Genomic DNA, 19,149 nt, shown 5'->3' with positions numbered 1-19,149 from the left:
ACAGAACTTCTGTCACTGGACCTGCAGATTCAGAGTAATGTGCTGTTATTTTAAAGGAATAATTCATTGTTCCACAGATGAGAGGAAAAAAAAAAGACGTCGAAGTCCCAAAAGCTCTTAGGGTGAAAAGTCGTACAACACCCAGGATGCATTGCGCCTGGTGCAATCCAATGTCCCGTCCATTGCAGTTCAGTTTAGATGAGCTATAATGTACGAGTGTTGGACTTTGTGCTGATCACTGATGAAGGTTTTAGTCATCATGGTGTCCAGGTCGGAGTTTTTTTCCATCGTTTTTGGAAGAGTTTCCCTATTAAAGGTGCATATGTCCTAAATAGCATGTTACTGAGCAGTCCAAGGTATTCGTCGGTGGTTTGGTGACAGCAGCTGGTGTTGGTGTGTCTCAGTCTCTATTGCTTCTGTGCAGCATGTGGTGAAAAACCTGTTGATGGGATCAACCCATATGCTAAAAATAGCCTCATTTACCACATACAGAGGAACATATATGTGCATGTCTGTAGCTTACACTGAGGAGATACCTTTAAGTCAAACAACTGCTTGGCCTTGTAGTTTTTTTCTTTTTCTCAGCTGAGCATACAGTCTGAACTGTTTTTGCTAATCTGACAGATGGAAACATGCTGACACCAACACAAAGGCCTGTCGGGAGCCAATGTGACAGGAACATGTAAAACCAGCAGGAGAGCGAGACCTTGTGAAGGCGCATCACGTGTGCTGCCGTAGCGACAGCGCTGGTCAGTAATTCTGCTCTATCCCATGAGCCCTGGTTTAGTATATACTGTCAAATTATCTCCATTATCAGAAGTAGAGTTCTCTGTGAACCGCGGGTGTACAGGCACCCGTCAATGAAGAAAAACGAAAAACAGCTGGAGTCTCAGGCAGGATCTTCAGGTACAGGGAGGATTTCTTGAACAGTTATTCTTTGACGACATCAGAGATAATGGTTTTCTCACAAAGTGTAAGTCACAGCAAATCTAAAAAAATACAGATACGTATCATATCTGTGTGTTCAGCTTGTACAGAGTGATGACTCTCAAAATGTACAGTTTTTACCACGACTGCACATCAAATTAAAAGTAGCTGAATTAGCAGCTGCTGCTGTTCTGGAGCTTCTTGTTTCTCTGATTACTAAGTGGATTTGTGGAGGTTTATTCTGGAGGGACAACAGAAATAATGAGATCCATCCTGTGATTTCACCAGGGTTAAAATAAATGTTCTGAACAATGAGCTGGATTACTGAGTGGAGATTTGATGTCGTCCTGTCCGTCTACGTTCTGCTGTTTCAGTCACTGGAGATAGTTCATCTACTGAATAAGGGCACCAAGCCACAGTGCGTCTGTGTTGTCATGTTTATCCAGTTCGCCCATGCATACGCCTCGACTTGGTGTGAGTGCCGCTGCTAACAGCTTTGAACCTGCGGCGGAGCACAGTCATGATTTACTCTGTTTACCTGACTGTTTGACCCTTGTGTGTGTGTGTGTGTGTGTGTGTGTGTGTGTGTGTGTGTGTGTGTGTGTGTGTGTGTGTGTGTGTGGCAGTTTTCCAGGCCTTTGCTTGTGCTCTGTGTGTGTTTGTGTGTGTTTCCTGTAATTATTTAATGCAGTGACTCGTAACTCACTCCCCCGTCTCTGTATGGTTTAGCTGCCACTGTAATAAATGCAGGTGTTCAGGAGGCACCTTCAAACACCTGGGCACCGCATGTCTGTTTCCAAGCTTTTATGGATTTGGGGTTGTCACAAAATTCAACTGATCGCTATAATTTTCTGCTACATACTGTGAAATAGTCCTGTAAAAAAAAAAAAAAAAAAAAAGTCAGTGATTCTGTGTCACCGAGTCCAAATCCCACTCAGCGTAATGTGTGTGAATCCAGTACCTGGTTTAGCTCTTTGGTCTAGGCTGTAGACCTCCAGAGGAGTTGTTCTCAGCTGCTGGAACTGGTTTTTGACAGGTCATCTGATCCTAACAATGTCAAAGGGCTGTTGGAGGGGTCAGACCTGGTTTTAGGGTTCATGTTAGAACCAGGTTCAGGTCAGGGTTAGGGGGCGATGTCAATAAGGGTCCTCACAGAGACAGAAACAACAAGATTGTGTGTGTCCTTGCAGCTGATAAATGACTCCTGGTTCTCAGTCGGGAGTCTCAGATAAATACTTACTATCCCACACACACACAGTTTATCACAGCATTGGGTGTGTGTGTGTGCGTGTGTGTGTGTGTGTGTGTGTGTGTGCCCCCCCTCACCTTGGGAAATGACTTCATCTCATTTCTCTCTTCCTGTTTGTCCTCCTCACCCTCATCCCTCTCTCTGTCTCATCCTCTTGTCTCCCTCTCTCTGTATTGACAACGTTTTAGAGCAAAATCCATAAAATTTGTCCCAAAGGACGTGTCTTAGCCTGACGTCACACACAAATGGCCTTTCTGTCTTTGAGAGGACCCTCACTGACAGTGCCTCACCTCGACCTAAACCTGCTTCTAACCTGAACACCTTCGGTCCAGTCTCATGCAGTTGCTTTATTTCTGCCTGAAGAAATTAGTTCTGTAACAGCTGCAAGGCCAAAATCACCTGGACTCTGTGGATCAGTGACGTCTCCATGTGTCCATCACCAGGTGAATGACAGAGTGACACAGCCTGTTGATTGTGAGTCAGAGACACTGACCCTGATAAATATGATGCAGTGTCAAAGAAGTACGACAAAGGAAGGACAGGAGTGACACTTTTAAGCATTTGGTAGCTATGGAGGGATATGCCACACTTATCAGTATGGCCACAGCAAGTCACACAGCTTCAGACTGGTTCCAGTACCAGGACCACTATGTCATCCTGAACAGGTGTGTTAGAAACACACACACACACACACACACACACACAGCAGTAAAACAGGAACAGGTCTACTGTCTGTCCTCTCTCACTCCTTTATGGCTCATCTACAAGTTCTCCTATAACTGTGTGTGTGTCTGTGTGTGGTGAGGCAGTGCTGCCACACCCAGCCTAAATCTGGACACTGAAAAACAACACTCTCACTTTAAATTTCCTAGAAATCCTTGTGTGGTGTCATGTGCAGATTTCAGGTCTGACCCCGGTCGTTCATAAGGACGTTCACGATGACTCAGCTTTGAATAATGAACCAGATGTCACATTTGTCCCACACCAACCGTAAACAAAAATTGTGAGGACGCCGTAAGTCGATCGCCCCTGGTGGCTGGTTCTAATAAAGGTCATAAACCCCGCCCCTTCCATGTTAGTGGATGGGACATGAGCCAAGCTAGAAATTCAAAGTGGAAATCAAACACAATGATCACATTAATCTGTGTACAAGTGTCATTTGTGATCACTTTGTTTTTAATAAGTTATAAAAACAGCTCGATTTCAGATGATTGACAGCTTTGATTGGTGGCCTGTGGCTCCGCCTCCAGTCACTGCTGGTTGGAAAATGTGTCACACAAACAAGATGGCAGCCGCCGTATTGATATTTTGACTTTGAGCTCAGAGAAAGTTGGGAATAACTGAATGTGTCTCCCCGAAGACATTTGTGTCCACAGATACAATCAGGTAAATCCAGATGTTGTTCTGCCTTTGGATCTTGGAATCAAAGAAATGACAAAACCCAGCAACAAATTAGTGTTATTTAACAGTTTGTTACTTATGGTTATGGAAAATAAGCAGAAGAAACTTTACTAGTGGTTGGGTCCAGAATAAACTGTGATCTAGTCTGGATTTTGAGCCAGTATGTGCCCCCCTTCCGACCTGGCTGTATTTTAATGTGTGTGTGTGACCTCTAATGTCACAGCTAGTGAAGCGAGTAGTTAATTAACCCATTTGTTAATTGGAAGAAATGATTATGATAATGCATTATTTAAGGCTTATTATTACAGTTTCAACCTCTCAGATGTAAGCTATTTCCAAGGTCAATGATGAACTTTCAGGCTCACTAAATATCGTAGTTGTACAAATATTATACATTTAAAAACAGATTTAACTACATGTACAGTCTATATTTTTATTTACCCATTTATTTATTTTGTCTGAAAGGTAATCAATGTTTTTGAAATTGTATTTCTGATAATGCTTCGCAGGATGTAGAAGTCATGGATTCAGCAAATTAGCTGAGGCAGGCTCGTCTTTTTTTGCCCTTGTTTGTTTATTTTTAGTCAGGGTGTCTCATTAAACAGCAGAACTGACTGTGATCAGCTGCTGTTTGCGGTGAACCCATGGATATACAGGCAACTGTGACTGGGTTACTATGATGCTGAAGGAAACTTAAAAACAGCAGGATTCTGAACGAAGTTCTGCGGGTAAAAGCAGTGTCTTCTCTTTCTCTGATTTCTAAGCAGATTTATTGACATTTATTTTAAGCACCAGAGACCTTGTTGTCCTTGGGAAGTGTCAGTCACACTGGATCTGTAAATATGTGGTTCATATCTGCCTGTTCAGATTTGGTTTCAACTTCAAAACAGGGTCTGATTTTTTTTTTTTTTTTTATTTCCAGCAAATTGCGGTAATCAGGCGCAGTCGATTAGTTTGAATAAAAGCACGCATCTACACATGGTGTCTAAGCAGATTTATGAAATTTTATCCCGAAGAATTATTGTAAATGCTTTTGCAAGTCATGCTGTCTGTGTGCATGTTGTGTGAATAATCAAGAGAACTGTGTTAATAGAGCCAGAGATTGTTCACGTTCAGTAAATACATCCAAGTTTTGCATGACTGAGTTTCCATTTTCCAGCATATTTGGCAGAAAAGCATCTGAGCGCTGGAGAAAAAGTGCAATAAAGAAGCAGTTTATGAAGCACGGCGCGTCGGCGAGCAGCAGCAGTTACTCTTCAGGCTGTTTGTGTCGGCACCAGAATTATTCACATCTTTAAGTCATGAAGAAGAATAAGAGCAGTAATCAGGAAATGTGATGATCATATTTATCAGCATCATCAGCTCAGCTGGAGGATCTGAGCAGGAGGAGACCGGGGAGGGGGTGGAGATGAGGGGGGAGGGCAGGAGGAAGGAAGATGTGGAGAAAGTGGGAAAGGGAAGAGGAGGGAATAGAAAAGGAAGAGGAGACAGAAAATAAAGGAAATGGGAGAAACAAAGGAGTAAAAGAAGAAAAGACATTTTTGAAGAAGCGGAAGCGTGAAGATGAGGGGTGAAGGGAGAGAAACGCAAAGAGGTGAAGATGATGAGCGATGGGAGGATCTTTCACAAATGGGGGAAAAAAATCAGGAGGAGGACACAGGAAAGAGATGAGAAGGAGGAGGGAGAGAGGAGGTACAATGGGAGGAGGAGAAGAACATGGAGAAAGTGTTTGAAGCTGCAGTGCTGAGATTTAATCCATCAAGCACCTGAAAGTGGGTCACACTGCCAGGAAACACGGAGAGAAGACAGTGAAGATAGACATGCAGCAGCCTGATTCAGAGATGTTCACCAGTGAGACCAGCAAGGTCCAGTAAGGATTTGTGTGTGTGTGTGTGTGTTTCAGAAATATTTCCTACTCACACACACACACACACACACACAGGTCCAGTGTTCCAAATGAACAGACCCTTCTCCCTGCTGCAGGTAACAGTTGATATGTTTGATGTTAGCAGTTTCTACCTGCAAGCACAGGTGATTTCAAAACAACAGGAAGTTAGTTTCATCATCCCCTCTCGGTGCTGTCAGTCTGTGGATGGGATTTTTAACTCAGTAACACACACACAGAGAATAATGTTTTAGCTTTTCTTCAGTGTCACAGTAGTTCACAGATAATCCAGTGGTTCTGGGCCAGCACAAATAGTGAATCCAGCACACCTGATTTTCCACATTGTAAACAATATGTAATGTAATGCAGTTAAAAAAAAAGTACAGTATGAGTTTCTTATGTGCAGTGTATGAAGCAGTATCAAGTCTAAATTCTAAAGTAAATTACATTCGCCCCTCAGAACTGCACCAACAGTGTTGTGACTGAAGTAACTGATGATGTTTTCAGTCGATTCGTTAGCGGTCTGTCCTTTAATTACTGTTTCCTCCAGCGTGAAACGTCGTGACCCACTTCAGAGACACGGCGTCTTATTGCCTCGTATTTCATCACACACTGAAATGAGTGACAATTATTTCCTGCAGAAATTAATTAGCTTTCTGTTGCCTCTCTCTCTGCGTCTCACCTGGTTCTGTATGGCTGACTTCACCGCTGTCTGCTGTCAAATCCAAATCTGACCAAAAAACAGTGGACTCGAACAAAGAAAGAAGTGAATGGCAGCTAACAGCATTTACTTCATACTCTACCACTATAACCACAACCAATCAGTCAGTCAAAGAGTCACTGAGCAGTGTTTCTATTTTTCGGATGTCTCCCAGTCCTTTGGTAGCAGCTGTGGCCGCTGACGTTTGTGGTGGATGTTCGATAAAGCTGCTGAAAGAAAACAGATCCTGTGAATTAAATCTGGTCTGAGGGCATCTCTCAGTGTGAAGACATCTGTCTCCAACGGCCCGATTTCATCAGTTTCCTTCTATCGCTAAATGAAAAACCAAAGGTCTTTGACTCAGATACAGTGAAGTGGTCCGGGCCACAACCTCGTTCTATTTTCTGCTCTTAAATATGTTTGTTTGGCCCACTTCAGTGTGACTTCCACTTCCTGAGGGTCTTATTATTTCTGACGTCCATGAATCCTCCAAAACTCCAGAACCTCATTCAGAATCCTGCTGTTTTTAAGTTTCCTTCAGTATCACAGTAATCCAATGACAGTTGTCTGTATATCCATGGGTTCACTGCAATCAACAGCTAATCACAGTCAATTCTGCTACTGTTGATGAGACATTTAAATAAAAAGCAATAGTGTGGAAGGTAAATTTAATTTCATCACCGTGCAGTAACGTCCTCGCGGTGCAGAAAGGTCCTCAGTACAGTATGAAATCAGACTTTGTCCACACAGTGACATAGAAGTAGGCACAATAAGGCTCAGCACCAACACTATGAACAAGCACAGAGTTACTGCTGAGCAAACAAAGACGCTCAGCATGTTCTGCCCACACACTGATGGATGTTCAGGCAGCAGGTGGACAGTAACAAGCTTACTGGCAGCTCGATGTGTTTGGACAGGACTGGAGTTAAAACCATTTTGTCCCAGTGCAGCCCAGCCAGTCACAGCTGGAGCAATGTAAGCCAATTCAGCTGATTCAGCATCTTTTAATGGGCACAGTTTGATTTAACTTGATTTAATTTTGGCCACGCAGAACGCTTTGGACACGTGTGCTGCAGTTTCCCACTCAAGACACTGTGAGTCCGGGTCTCTGTGCAGCGGCATCTGCAAACACATCACCATTTAAAACTCTCAGCAGCCAAGAATGATGTCAGTCCATCAGTTAATACAGAATTGCCGTGATAGAAAGGCCACACCTGTCTGCACAGCTGTAATATTTAACTTTCAGTTGCCTGAAAAACACCTTTAATATCACAACACAAAGGCAAAGATAAAGTCGGAGACATAAACAGTAGGCAGGTCTCTTTTTTTTCTTTCCTTGCATTTTGTTTCCATGAACATTCATCTTGTGACCCTCAGAATCATGTTCAGGTCCTGGCCCACAGTGTAGAAACCACTGGAAACCACAAAAAACTCTAGTAGTACTGCTACTAATAGTATTTTAAGCAGTATTATCAGTACAGGACATATGCACAGTGTTTGGGTTGAGTGGATACTTCATGTATTTACCGCTGAGAGCTGCTCTGCTCTTTGTCTTTCTATGTCTTGCACAACAACAATAACACAAGCTCTGCCAAAACAAAGTGCACTGAAATTCTTCCCTCGTCACCGTACCGCTCAGAAACAACTCCAGCTGGTCAGCTGGAGTTGTTTCTGAGCTTTTATGGGTTTTTGCAGTATTTTGATCTGTTTTTCTAATTCTGTTTGAACCTGACTCATCACACTTATCGATTTAATAATCTGCTAACAGCACACAGTACTATCAGCTGTAGTTCCACTTCTGTCACATGTAATGTTGAAATATTGGTATTATGAAATTAGTAAGTAGAAAAAACATTTAAATGATCAGATTATAAAATAGAAATCAGTTGTGTCTTTAGCACAGATATATAGATGTGTGTTGCCACTACAAGTATGATGATTGTTTTTGTTATTTAATAAACAAAATAAGAAGTGGGACCAGTAGTGATCCCTGTGGAACTCAGTCATGTTGTTGATATGTGTCTTTGTACCACAACTACTTCTTCTATGGTCTAGTGATAGGTTTTTGCATTTGTGCACGTTGTGTTTTTCTACTTTTGTGGTAAGTGACCAGCATTATCTTCACTAGGTTTTTCACACTGGTCTGGACATTGTGCATATGAAAGGGTTCTTCCTGCTTTTCCTGGTTTTTTTGTTTTTGGTAGAAGTCCTGCTAAAGTACAGTGTTTACCTATCTACGTGGTTTAATACTTTGAAGGAAAAATCTGTTGTTTTTTTGTTTGTTTGTTTGTTTTTTTCTCTCTGGGAAACCTGTATTTTTGGTCATAATTCAATTTAGAAAATTCAGGCAAAAAGTTTCAGGATTTCATTTCCTGTTTGTCTCCCGTCCTAGTTTCTCCCCCCTCTGTCTGTTTTCCCTTTTTCATCATCCGCCCCTCCCGCCAACAGCTGCCCTACATATTGAAGGATAGATATTGTTGCATCACCACAGGCCACACAAGGAAAAATCATGTGCACACTGCAGAAAATACACACACACAGAGAATCAGAGGTGGATTCATTATTATTCCGTTACCAGGGAGAAAATTGAAGAACGAGCAAATCTGTCAGCTCCCCAAAGACACTGGAGACTCTCTTGTTCTACCACTCAATACAGGAAGGACTGAGGGGGTAAATGGTTAAATAATATCTATTTTATCATGTGTATTTGTTACTATGGTGATGGTGTCAGAGCCTTAGAGGGTTTTAATGTGATACTCCCAGTCCTCTTAGTCCTGGTCGCATATTTTGAAAGCGGTTTATTAATTTATTAATCTGTCAGTTATTAATTCAACAACTCCTGATAAGGTATTAATCATTTAAATATAAAGAAATAAATGCCACACTTGCTCTGGAGTGAGCTTGTTTAACGTGTCAAGTTAAATCAGCAAATTTCCTCTCAAAGCTCTGACTTGGATGTTCTTGAAAACGGCTCCCTCAACATGGAGGACTAATGAGACTTAAATCAGCAGATTTTCAAAGGAAGTTCTGACCTGGATTTTTGTTCTACATAGAGAAGAAACAGTTTAATCAGCAGATTTCCAGTGAGTGTTCTGATTTGTGTGTTTTTGTTGGAAACATGCTTCAAATAGAATGAATAGAAAAACATATCATCCATAGATTCAAACCTTGTTGTTCCTCAGGACAAAAAAGACTTGATGGAGTTAATTCAGCATATTTCCAGTGATAATCCTGACTTGGATTTTCTGTGAAATTAAAAATAAAGTTTTGTAGAGCTTATGGGTTTTATAAAGTAAAATCAGCAAATATTCAGGGACAGTTCTGACTTGGATTTGTTTAAACACACTGAGAATGGGTTTTATTGCCAGTGCATTTTCCAAGACAGTTCTGTCTTATTTTCTTTGATAAATAACGAAAACAAGGAGAAAACGAATTAATAGAGTTAAATGGGAAGATTTTTAAAGGCAGTTCTGACTGGGCTTTACAGGCATGCAGGCTCAGGACAGAAGAGACACTCAACATCGTTAAATCAGCTTATTTCCAATGGAAGTCCTGACTTGGGTTTGCTGAAGAAAATAAATGTACTCCACTGTCAGGTGAAAGCCCACTTTCCACTGTTTGGTGTAGAAAGCAGCTCTGCACTGAGGCAGATGTTGACCACAGAAACCTGTTTTGTTGTAAAACTGTAATAGGAAGAATGGACACAGCTGCCACAATTCAAATAAAAAGATATGGAAACCTCTTTTAACCACAGAACCCTAAGTGGTTTTATTTGTTCATTGAGTAGAAAGATAGAAAGTGCGTGTGCTGCTTTCACCTCATGTGTCACTTTTAGGCAACGAATGTGTCTGTGCACCTCAGGGTTAAAACCATCAGTTGGTGGCTCAGGCTTGTCTGCACTGTGTGTGTCTGTGTGTTTTGGGGGATGGGGAGGAACTAATAAGCTTAACTGCCTCCCCCCTGCCAGTTTTACCCTTCGCTGCCCTTCCTCCTCCTCAGCCTCCCTCAGGGTCTGATGGTTGACTGAACAATGCTCAGCGTCTGTGTGAAGGAGCTAAATGGAGACGATAGTCCTCCGCTTTGTCTGGTGTCAGATGAGAATTAGGAGGTGATGTTTTTATTTTTATTTGCCAGTTTATGGTTAATATTCACCCCATTTTAATGACGTGCAGTTGTCATGACAACAGAGGTACAGAGCTGTTGAACTGTTTGAACTGATGGTGGCGCTAATGAGTCAGGCATCACTGAACTCGGAGGAATAAAAAAAGCAGATGAGGCACTTTTCTGTCCATGAATTTTCTTGATATAAACAAACAAACTAAGATCGATATCATCACTAAGGCGTGTAAAGTCATAGAGTTTTTAATTGAGGGTTCGTGATAAACAAAATAAGCTCATCACAGAAGAAAGATTTCTGAAAGTTAAACTTTATAAACTTTAACTTTTAAAGACCAGACTCATTACCATGAAATCAGGAGATTTCTAATGGAAGTTCTGACCTGAAATTCTTGAAAACTACCTCACTAAAAAAGTTCTCACTCAGTCTTTAAACATTATCTTTGGTTAAAAGAAAGAAACGTAGGCAGATGTGTCAGAGCTAAAACAAGAAAGATGTAGAGACTGAATATTTTCAGTAGAAATTTTTCTTTTGACAAATACAGAACAGGGAAATAATGGTGAAAACGGCATGAATACAGAAGAAAGACAGATTTAAGTCGTGGTTTCCAATGAGTTTTTTCTTGGATGAATAGAAAATCAACTTTGTACAGAGGAAAGACCAATGAAAATAAAATCGGTAGATTTCCAGTGGAAGTTCTGACTGTTGAAGAAGCTTAAAGACGGCAAGCATGGGACGTAGCTTTAGTTCAACGACATCATTTCGACTAATTAACAGAGTCTCGTAGAAACAGTCATGTCCAGCTGAGATGTTCACAGATCTTGGCCTCAGCTGCACGGTCGGCGCCTCTGTTGTCAGGGTTCTTCGGTTTCAAAGGGAAACTTGAGGAAAACATCATTTTCAAATTTGTTCACATTAGTGAGAGGGGAGTCTGCAGCAGAGAAGCAGCAGCAGCTGAATGAAACCGGAGCGCAGCGTGCTAACAGACAGCCTGTGCGTGTTGAGTTTCAGGAGGTCCAGGCGGCTGTGATGTGTTGGTGAATGAGAGAGCGGCAGACAGATTGAATGAGAACTCAATGAGTGTGTTAACAGACACTAATGTGTCTGACAGAACAAGACTGCCTTACAAAAAAAAAAAAAAAAAACAAGCTCAAGGTCTTTACTGTAATAACACAAAGAGCAAAAAATCTGAAATAAAATGAAATGAAAACAGAAAATGTCAAAGCTAAAGGCCCATTTAGACTTTTTGCATGCTCACTTTTATATTTTCTTGTGAATTATTGGATTGTTTTGACTTATTTTGAACTGGAATTTGTTCATGTTAAAATTATCATTATGCAACAAAATTCTTAATAGACTTAAACCAGCAGAATTGGTGATTGATTTCCTATAAAAAAATCATGTGGATGTGCTGCACTAGGTGTTTTTCATAAACGGTGCTCCAGACTTAAAAAATGAAGTCAACAGATTTTTAAGGGAAATTCTGATCTAAAATTAGTGATAGAAATAAAAAGTATAGAAAAAAGACTTCATCTTTACTTAATGTTTTTTTTTAATGATCAAAGGAAATTGGCTCCATACAGGAATAAAACTTGAGATTCAAATTAGCAGATTTCCAATGAAAGTTCTGACTTGGATTTTTGATGAATAAATAAAATAAGCAGCAGATATTGGTCATCTGAGTAAAATCAAAGCATGCAGCCTGTTACAGTAACACATAAATGCACGTGTTGTCACAGTCACATGTTACACTATCGTGCATGTTCAACTGTCCTTATATTTTTGGCCATGTTGCGTGTCTGAGCGCGTTAATCAGTATGTTGCAGTGCGTTAATAGTCACTGACAGTTAGTGGGGCCGCACTGAACAAGTAATAATAGTACTTAGTGACTGTGTGTGTGTGTGTGTGTGTGTGTGTGTGTGTGTGACTAATCAGATCACTTATCAGAGCCATTGATCATACAGCTGCTGTGTGTGTGTTTAAGGCTGATAATACACCCTGTCAGTATAATCAGTAATAGAGTTGGTTTATCTCTGGTGAACTGGAAGCTTGGACCACACATTTAATAGTTATTTCGAACTCGCACACACTCGGAGGTGTTGAATTACAGTGGAATTTCAGGCAGCTGGCTGCAGGCCTGTGTGCGCTAATATCAGGTTTCCAGTAATAGCTGACCAGTTGAGCAGAATAAACATGGAAATGAAAAAGTGTGATTGGTTTTCTGAAATGTAGAAGCTGCTGCAGGTCTTCAGTTTGTACCACAAACCGAAACCAGGCACGGAGCAGTCGCCACAGACTGTCTCAGAGTTAAAATTAGCAGATTTTCAATGGAGGTTCTGACTTAAATTCTTTGCTAATTTAAGAAAAATCAACCCTCTGCAGCGTCTCTGTTTTCTGTCACAGTGAACTAAAATAAGCCTGCACAAGACAACACTATTCTGGACCTTGGGACTTGTGTCCAGACTGATTTGTTAAAGAAAATGAGTAATTATATGCCTTATAAAATACATGAGCACTGAGGTCAGAGGTCATCTAGAAAACGTCTCGGCACTACAGCAGATGTTCACACTAAAATTGTTTTGTTTTGTCGTGACTCTGTTGTAACGCAACAGGAAGGATGAACACAACTACTAAAATAAGAGTCTTGACTTGAAATGTCTTTAACTGCAGAATTTTTAACTGATGTTCTAATTTTTTTTTTTTATGGAAATCCAATCAGTGTGATCATAGTTGATTCTAAAATAAATCAGTATCTAAAAGTCCTACAGATGTTAAAGCGGCAAATTCCCAATGAAAGTTCCAAAAAAAAAAAGCTTTCTGCAGAACAAAGACAGCTGTTAAATCAACAGATTACCTGTGAGTATTATTTTTACAAGACAGCTGGCCATCAGAAGCATTAAAGCTGAATGTGTGTGTATAAAACAATTTTAATTGATTAGACATTAAAGTTCCAAATATCATATAAAAAGATGTTTTGTGTGTGTGCTGTCAGACGTGCACCGACTGTCAGATCAATCCTTTTCTTTTCATTTGCTGACAGGATCATGTGACAATAACAACTTGAGCTGTCCACCTGTGTTAGAAATTTAAGATGTGATTTTAGTCACATCTTACCTCACGGCGATAATTTTGGTTTATTACAAGAATCCCATTCAGAACTTCCATTGGAAATGTGCTGATTTAACTACCACACACAGAACAAAGCAGGTATTGACAGTTTGAATACCAGCCGGGAATCAAAGGTCACTTCCTCCGTCACATGAGGCCTTTCTGACAAATGTCGTCAGTCACAGGCCTCTGTTCTTTCAGTCAGTGTCCATGGTCATCATCACTTCAGTGCAGGTCTTCATTCAGTTACTGACTGACTGATGGTAGGAAGAGAAGAGAAAGTGGGAATCAGGGGAAAAAAGAAGGAAGGAAGGAGAAGAGGGGAGGAAAGATGGAGGGAGGGAAGGAAGAACACAGGGAACGAAAAGGGGAAGTTAGGAAGGAAGGTGAGAAGGCAGGAATCAAAAAAGGAGGTAAGAAGGGCAGGCAGGAGGAAAGGAAATAGTAAAAGGACAGAGGGAGGGGCAGATAGAAGGAAGGAAAGGAGGGGGTGCAGATAAAAATAAAGTTTGAGAAATCTGAGTGAGGGATAGAGGAGGAGGAGTGTGCAGTTCTGAGTTCTCAGTGTGTTAATTAGCTGTCTGCTCGTTAAGCAGCCGATCTTAATTAGAGCTGATGAGCGATACACACACACACACACAGATACACAATCGTGTTTCATGGACGCTCACACAGCAATAGAGCGAGGGTGGAGGTGTGAAAGTAGGACACTGCAGCAGACACACAGATCTGAGCTAAAACCACACGTTTAAAGGTGCAATCTGTAAAATTTATATAGTGGGGAAGCAGTCAGTCTCAAGCTGAAGCACCAAACCCATCTGTGCAAGTGTGTCATATTTAAAGTTGTGTGTCAGGGCTGTGTAGCCAATATCAGGGGAGGACCTGGGTGCAGACAGGACAGAGACGAGGAGACAGGGACCTGTTAATACCAGGGAGTGAGAACACAGCACCCAGGAGCTGAATATGAAACACAAGCACTGACAGACGAAACAGAGTCCATGTCTGGAGTGTAGTTCAGTCCAGAGTCCAAGGCAGGGACAGACAGAGTCCAGGTGATTTCAGAGGGAATCAGCCAAATCAGAGACCAAACAGGGCAAAACCTACAACAATCAGGGAACACGGGAACAGGAGTTGGACAATGTGACGGCCAAGTGGCAGGTATAAATACACACAAGATGATCAGAACAGAGAATTAAAATTAGGGGAAACACACTAGGGACAACAGGAAGTGAGGAAACCTCACAAAATAAAAGGCCCAAATAGAAGGTCCATACAGGTTGTAACATTGTCATGTGTATTTTTCCCACGGAGCAAGAAAAAAACAAAAATAGCCACATTGTGAAAGGGAGCTTTAGCCTTGTTGTTGTCTTTCATGGTCCTAGGCTAGCACCTTCCCCCGACTTCCAGTGTTTATGCTAAGCTAAGCTAAACCCTTTACTTTTTTTAAAAACTCATATTTACTGTAAAAGCAATAAAATAAAAAGCTGCATTCATCCTGCATTGTATGACTCACCATGAATTACTTAAAACACATACACAATTTTTTTTTTCCTGCCCTCCTCCCTATTCTCTTCCTTCCTACCATTTGTCCTCACTTCCTTTCCCTACTTGTCCTTACTCCTAAGGGTTTTATGCATGTATTTGTTTCCCACCTTGTATCCTTCTTTCTTCCTTTTTTCCTTCCTTCGTCTCAGTTTCCCCCCATCTGTCTTTCCTACACCCCCTCCTCTTCCTCTGTGGTGTTTTTCTGGGTCAGACACAGTGAGGGAGGTGGGACATTTGGGGAGATTTGGGGGAATCTTATTTTAGTCGCTCCACATTTTCAAACATCCTGCTCGTCTCTTCATCAGCTCTCTGCTGCATTTAATGCTGCACACTCACACACCATCATCATCGTCGTCGTCATCCTCATGATCACCCTCATCATCACCAGCAGCAGCAGCATCCCTCCTCTCCAGTAAAACCTAATCCCATTCCTCGGTCTCATGGCTGTGAAATGGCGCCTGTTTTTATGCTAATCAGAAATGGTCCGACACTTTCCTTCAGAGTGAGAGATCTCTGCAGCTGCTGCAGATTCTTATGAAATTTCTGTTTTCCACCGAGAAAGAATCTCCTGATTTTTCATCTTATTGCATCAAATCAGTTATTTTACAGGCAGCAGCCGCTGATTTTGGTTTTGTGTGTCAGTCCAAATCCACTGCTTCTGCTCACAGCAGAGCAGAGCTGGGTTTCGGAAAAGATGGGCCTCGTATTTATGTTATTAACTTTGTCACACATGATTATTGTTAGTTTCAGTTAAATGAACAATCTGAAAAATGTGTGGCATATTTCATTGCTTTTGCTTTAGCCCAGAAATTTCAGACTGGATTGCTGTTGATGTAATGCTCGATTGATTGTTCCAACTGAAGCTGAGTTTATCCAAACACTAATATATTTTCTAGTAAGGTGTCATTTTGTGTTCTGTGAGGTGTGTTTTCTACAGTGTTATATCAGACCAACATGCTGTTCCCTGTGTGTGTGTGTGTGTGTGTGTGTGTGTGTGTGTGTGTGTGTTTCAGATCCGTGTGGATGGGATCCCGCCGCCGGCCCAGAATGCTTTGCTGTACGAGACGGTGACAGTGGTGGAAGGGAAGCCGATCCTGAGGGACATGGTGTTCAGTCCAGACCACCAGTACATCTACCTGCTGAGTGACAGACAGGTAAACCAAAAGAAAAGGACAGGTTCCTGTTTTGTACCAAATTCTGATAATGTAATTAGATATGTGATGTTATATATTTACATCATTCTATTCAAGACATTATCGAGGCACTGCAGTTACGTGTGCGTGTGTGTGTGTGTGTGTGTGTGTGTGTGTGTGAGAGAGAGACAATGAATGAATTCATGTGTGAACATCTGAATGAGACATAGACAGAGCAGCCTCTGTGTTTACTGTCTCCCTGCTGCAATGACTTCTGGGTAAATGATACGACACACACACTGACACAGTGACTTACTGTCTGCAAAACCAAGACAGATGTGTTACACACAGGCCTCCGGCTGTGTTACTGTCAGCAGAAAACCACCAAATCACACCGAGATAACAAACACATACACACACAAATAAATGATGTGGGAGGGATCCCTGTGACTTCGCGAATTATAGGCTGAACAATCACAACATCAATTTCACGTCAGTGTAATATGTATATCACAATAAAACCGAAACTATTATTTGTACGTCTGCACTTCATGTTTTCTAAGATTCGCAGTAGAAGTGTGGTGATTGTGTGTATTTCGATGTAGCCCCCCATGTTTTAGGAAAGCACCTACCTTTTGAATAAATTTCCTACCTGTCTGATGGAAACCTGTGTGTCTCAGGTGAGCAGGCTCCCAGTGGAGAGCTGTGAGCAGTACAGCAGCTGCTCCGACTGCCTGGGCTCAGGAGACCCTCACTGTGGATGGTGTGTCCTCTTCAACAAGTAAGAGCTTATGTCCAGCCGCTAACGTGGCTAACGTTCACTTATTACGTACACAGAGCACAGATGTCATCACTAACACGAACAGAAATTACTTCACCTTCTGGTTTTCGTCCCTCAGGCTGGAACAACACGAACAGAAAGAGCGAATTTGGTGCTAAAGACAGAAACTTATAGAATAGTATGTAAATACTAGAAACTAGGGACTCAAACACGTGTGAGGACTCTGTGCTATTCCAGTGTTAGTGTGTCTGTGTGTGTTATTTTCAACACTGTCCCTTGTTATTGTCAAAAGGACTTATTTAGGAGTGTTTAAGTAAACCAATGCATGCTGGGAATTTGTTTTGCTTCTTTAAAAATGTAATGAGTGAACTCTGTTCATGTTCTTGAGGCAACATGGTGTGAAAATCAGAAATCTGCATTAATCAAACGAGAAAAGATGCATTAATCTACTGTGTCGCGTTTTACAGCACATGTAAACACACCATTACCTGTGCTCAGCTGTCCACAAACCTTTGGCCACATGTATTTATGAAGTGAAGGAGAAAACAGAGCAGCTGAAGTGGGAGGTCAGATATTACAGAAGAACATAAATAAAGAAGAAGAAACAGGAAGTGTGTGTGTGTGTGTGTGTGTGTGTGTGTGTGTGTGTATGTGTGTGTGTTCCCATGAGGCGTCATTACTGTTTCTATAAATGCTTCACACGAGCTCAGTCGGCGTCACGGCGTCTTTGATGTTCGGCGTCCAGGCAGGTACAGGAAGTTCCTCTTTAAATTAGCACCAATTAGCATTCCCTTCAAAGTAAAAGCCTCCGTTCACCGGCTGATAAATCTGAAGTTCGAAGCAAAAACCTTCTGCTTTTCTTTCACTGTGAACTGCATCTGTTTGTTTCTCTGGGAGACTAAGATGAACATTTTCTAACCATTTCCTGACATTTCCCAGGTGATTCATCAGCAAATATATTCCAGTAAAAACAGAACTTAGCCAATAATATCAATAACAGTAGTTATATTGAAACAAAAATAATGTTTTTTCAAAAATAAGAAAAATACATTTGTGTGACCATGCAGTGACCTTTGATTGTCATCCTACAGGTGTTCCAGACAGGAAGCATGTGACAAATGGGACGAGCCTCAGCACTTCAACACCCGACTGGACCAGTGCGTCAACATCTCCGTTACCCCGAGCAGCATGTCCATCACCTCCCCGGCAACACAGGTAGGCGACCTGCAGGAGCCCGAGCCCTGGGTCATCTGATGCTGTTTTCTGTCCAGCCTTTGACATCTGACCTCTGGTGATGTCATTTATCTCTTTTGTCCAGGTGACCGTCCAAGTGCAGAATGTGCCGGCGCTGTCAGGCGGCGTTTCCTGTGTCTTTGAGGACCTGAGTGAAACTCCCGGACAGGTGGTGGCCAAAGATCAGGTGACCTGTCTGTCACCGTCTCTCAGAGACCTGCCGGCACACACACACACCTATGGTATGACACACGCACACCTACGCTACGACACACACAAACAAACATACACACACCTTAGTTGCGACACACACACGTCTACGGTACAACACACACACACTGAGCTTTTTGAGTCTTTCAGCCTTTTTCTCTCTCACGTTTGCTGTTCGACTGTGATGTTTCTTATTTATCGTAGTGTGATATCTTTTATTGATCATTGATTATTGATTTCAGGAGAGAAACGTGTGGTTCAGCTCAGCCTTCGCTCCACAGAAACTGGGCTTCAGTTCATCTCCACCAACTTCATCTACTACAACTGCTCTGTGCTCAGCTCGTAAGTCTCCTCATCTCCTCGTCTCCTCTGTCCTCATCTTAATTCTTTCTCTGCTCTGTCCTTCATTCCTTGTTTCCTCTCCTGTCTCCTCTATCTCTTTTTCTTATTTCCTCTTCTTGTTTACTCTCCTCCTTCCTTCTCTCCCGTCCTTGTTTCCTTTCCTGCCATGTTTCCTACCTTCTAAGATAAGCAAGTGAGGTCTGATGCCCCTCTCTCTGTCTCAGGTGTACTTCCTGTGTCAGGAGCCTGTTTCCGTGTCATTGGTGTAAATACCGTCATGTCTGCACCAACAACCTGCAGGACTGCTCCTTCCTGGAGGGACAAGTCAGCACCATCGAGGTACATACACTCACTTCATGTTTGTCCTGTCTCTGTTTCCGTCTGCAGAATACTGCTCTGTCCAGCCCTTCTGGCTCGGCTGGCCAGCTTTTAGCTGTTTGGCTGATGTACAGAGACTACACATGGCTCAGACTACACATATCAAATAATTAGACTAAGACCTTTAAACTTCAGGTCTG

General features: G+C 41.9%; 1 protein-coding gene across 1 annotated transcript in view; it reads left to right on the top strand.

The window, feature by feature from the left end:
- Positions 1 to 19,149, top strand: part of plxna3 (plexin A3) — an 81,181-nt gene that overhangs the window by 35,366 nt on the left and 26,666 nt on the right. Inside the window, exons 7-12 of the mRNA XM_026331907.1 lie at positions 15,946 to 16,086; positions 16,746 to 16,846; positions 17,938 to 18,061; positions 18,165 to 18,321; positions 18,532 to 18,631; positions 18,856 to 18,970. Coding sequence (XP_026187692.1) covers positions 15,946 to 16,086; positions 16,746 to 16,846; positions 17,938 to 18,061; positions 18,165 to 18,321; positions 18,532 to 18,631; positions 18,856 to 18,970 — 738 coding nt within the window. The remainder of the gene's footprint in view (positions 1 to 15,945; positions 16,087 to 16,745; positions 16,847 to 17,937; positions 18,062 to 18,164; positions 18,322 to 18,531; positions 18,632 to 18,855; positions 18,971 to 19,149) is intronic.

This window comes from Mastacembelus armatus, chromosome 7 (genome assembly GCF_900324485.2).
Source record: "Mastacembelus armatus chromosome 7, fMasArm1.2, whole genome shotgun sequence".
Lineage (NCBI taxonomy): Eukaryota > Metazoa > Chordata > Actinopteri > Synbranchiformes > Mastacembelidae > Mastacembelus > Mastacembelus armatus.
Note: the sequence above shows the minus strand (reverse complement) of the source record. Positions and strands in the feature narration are given on the sequence as shown.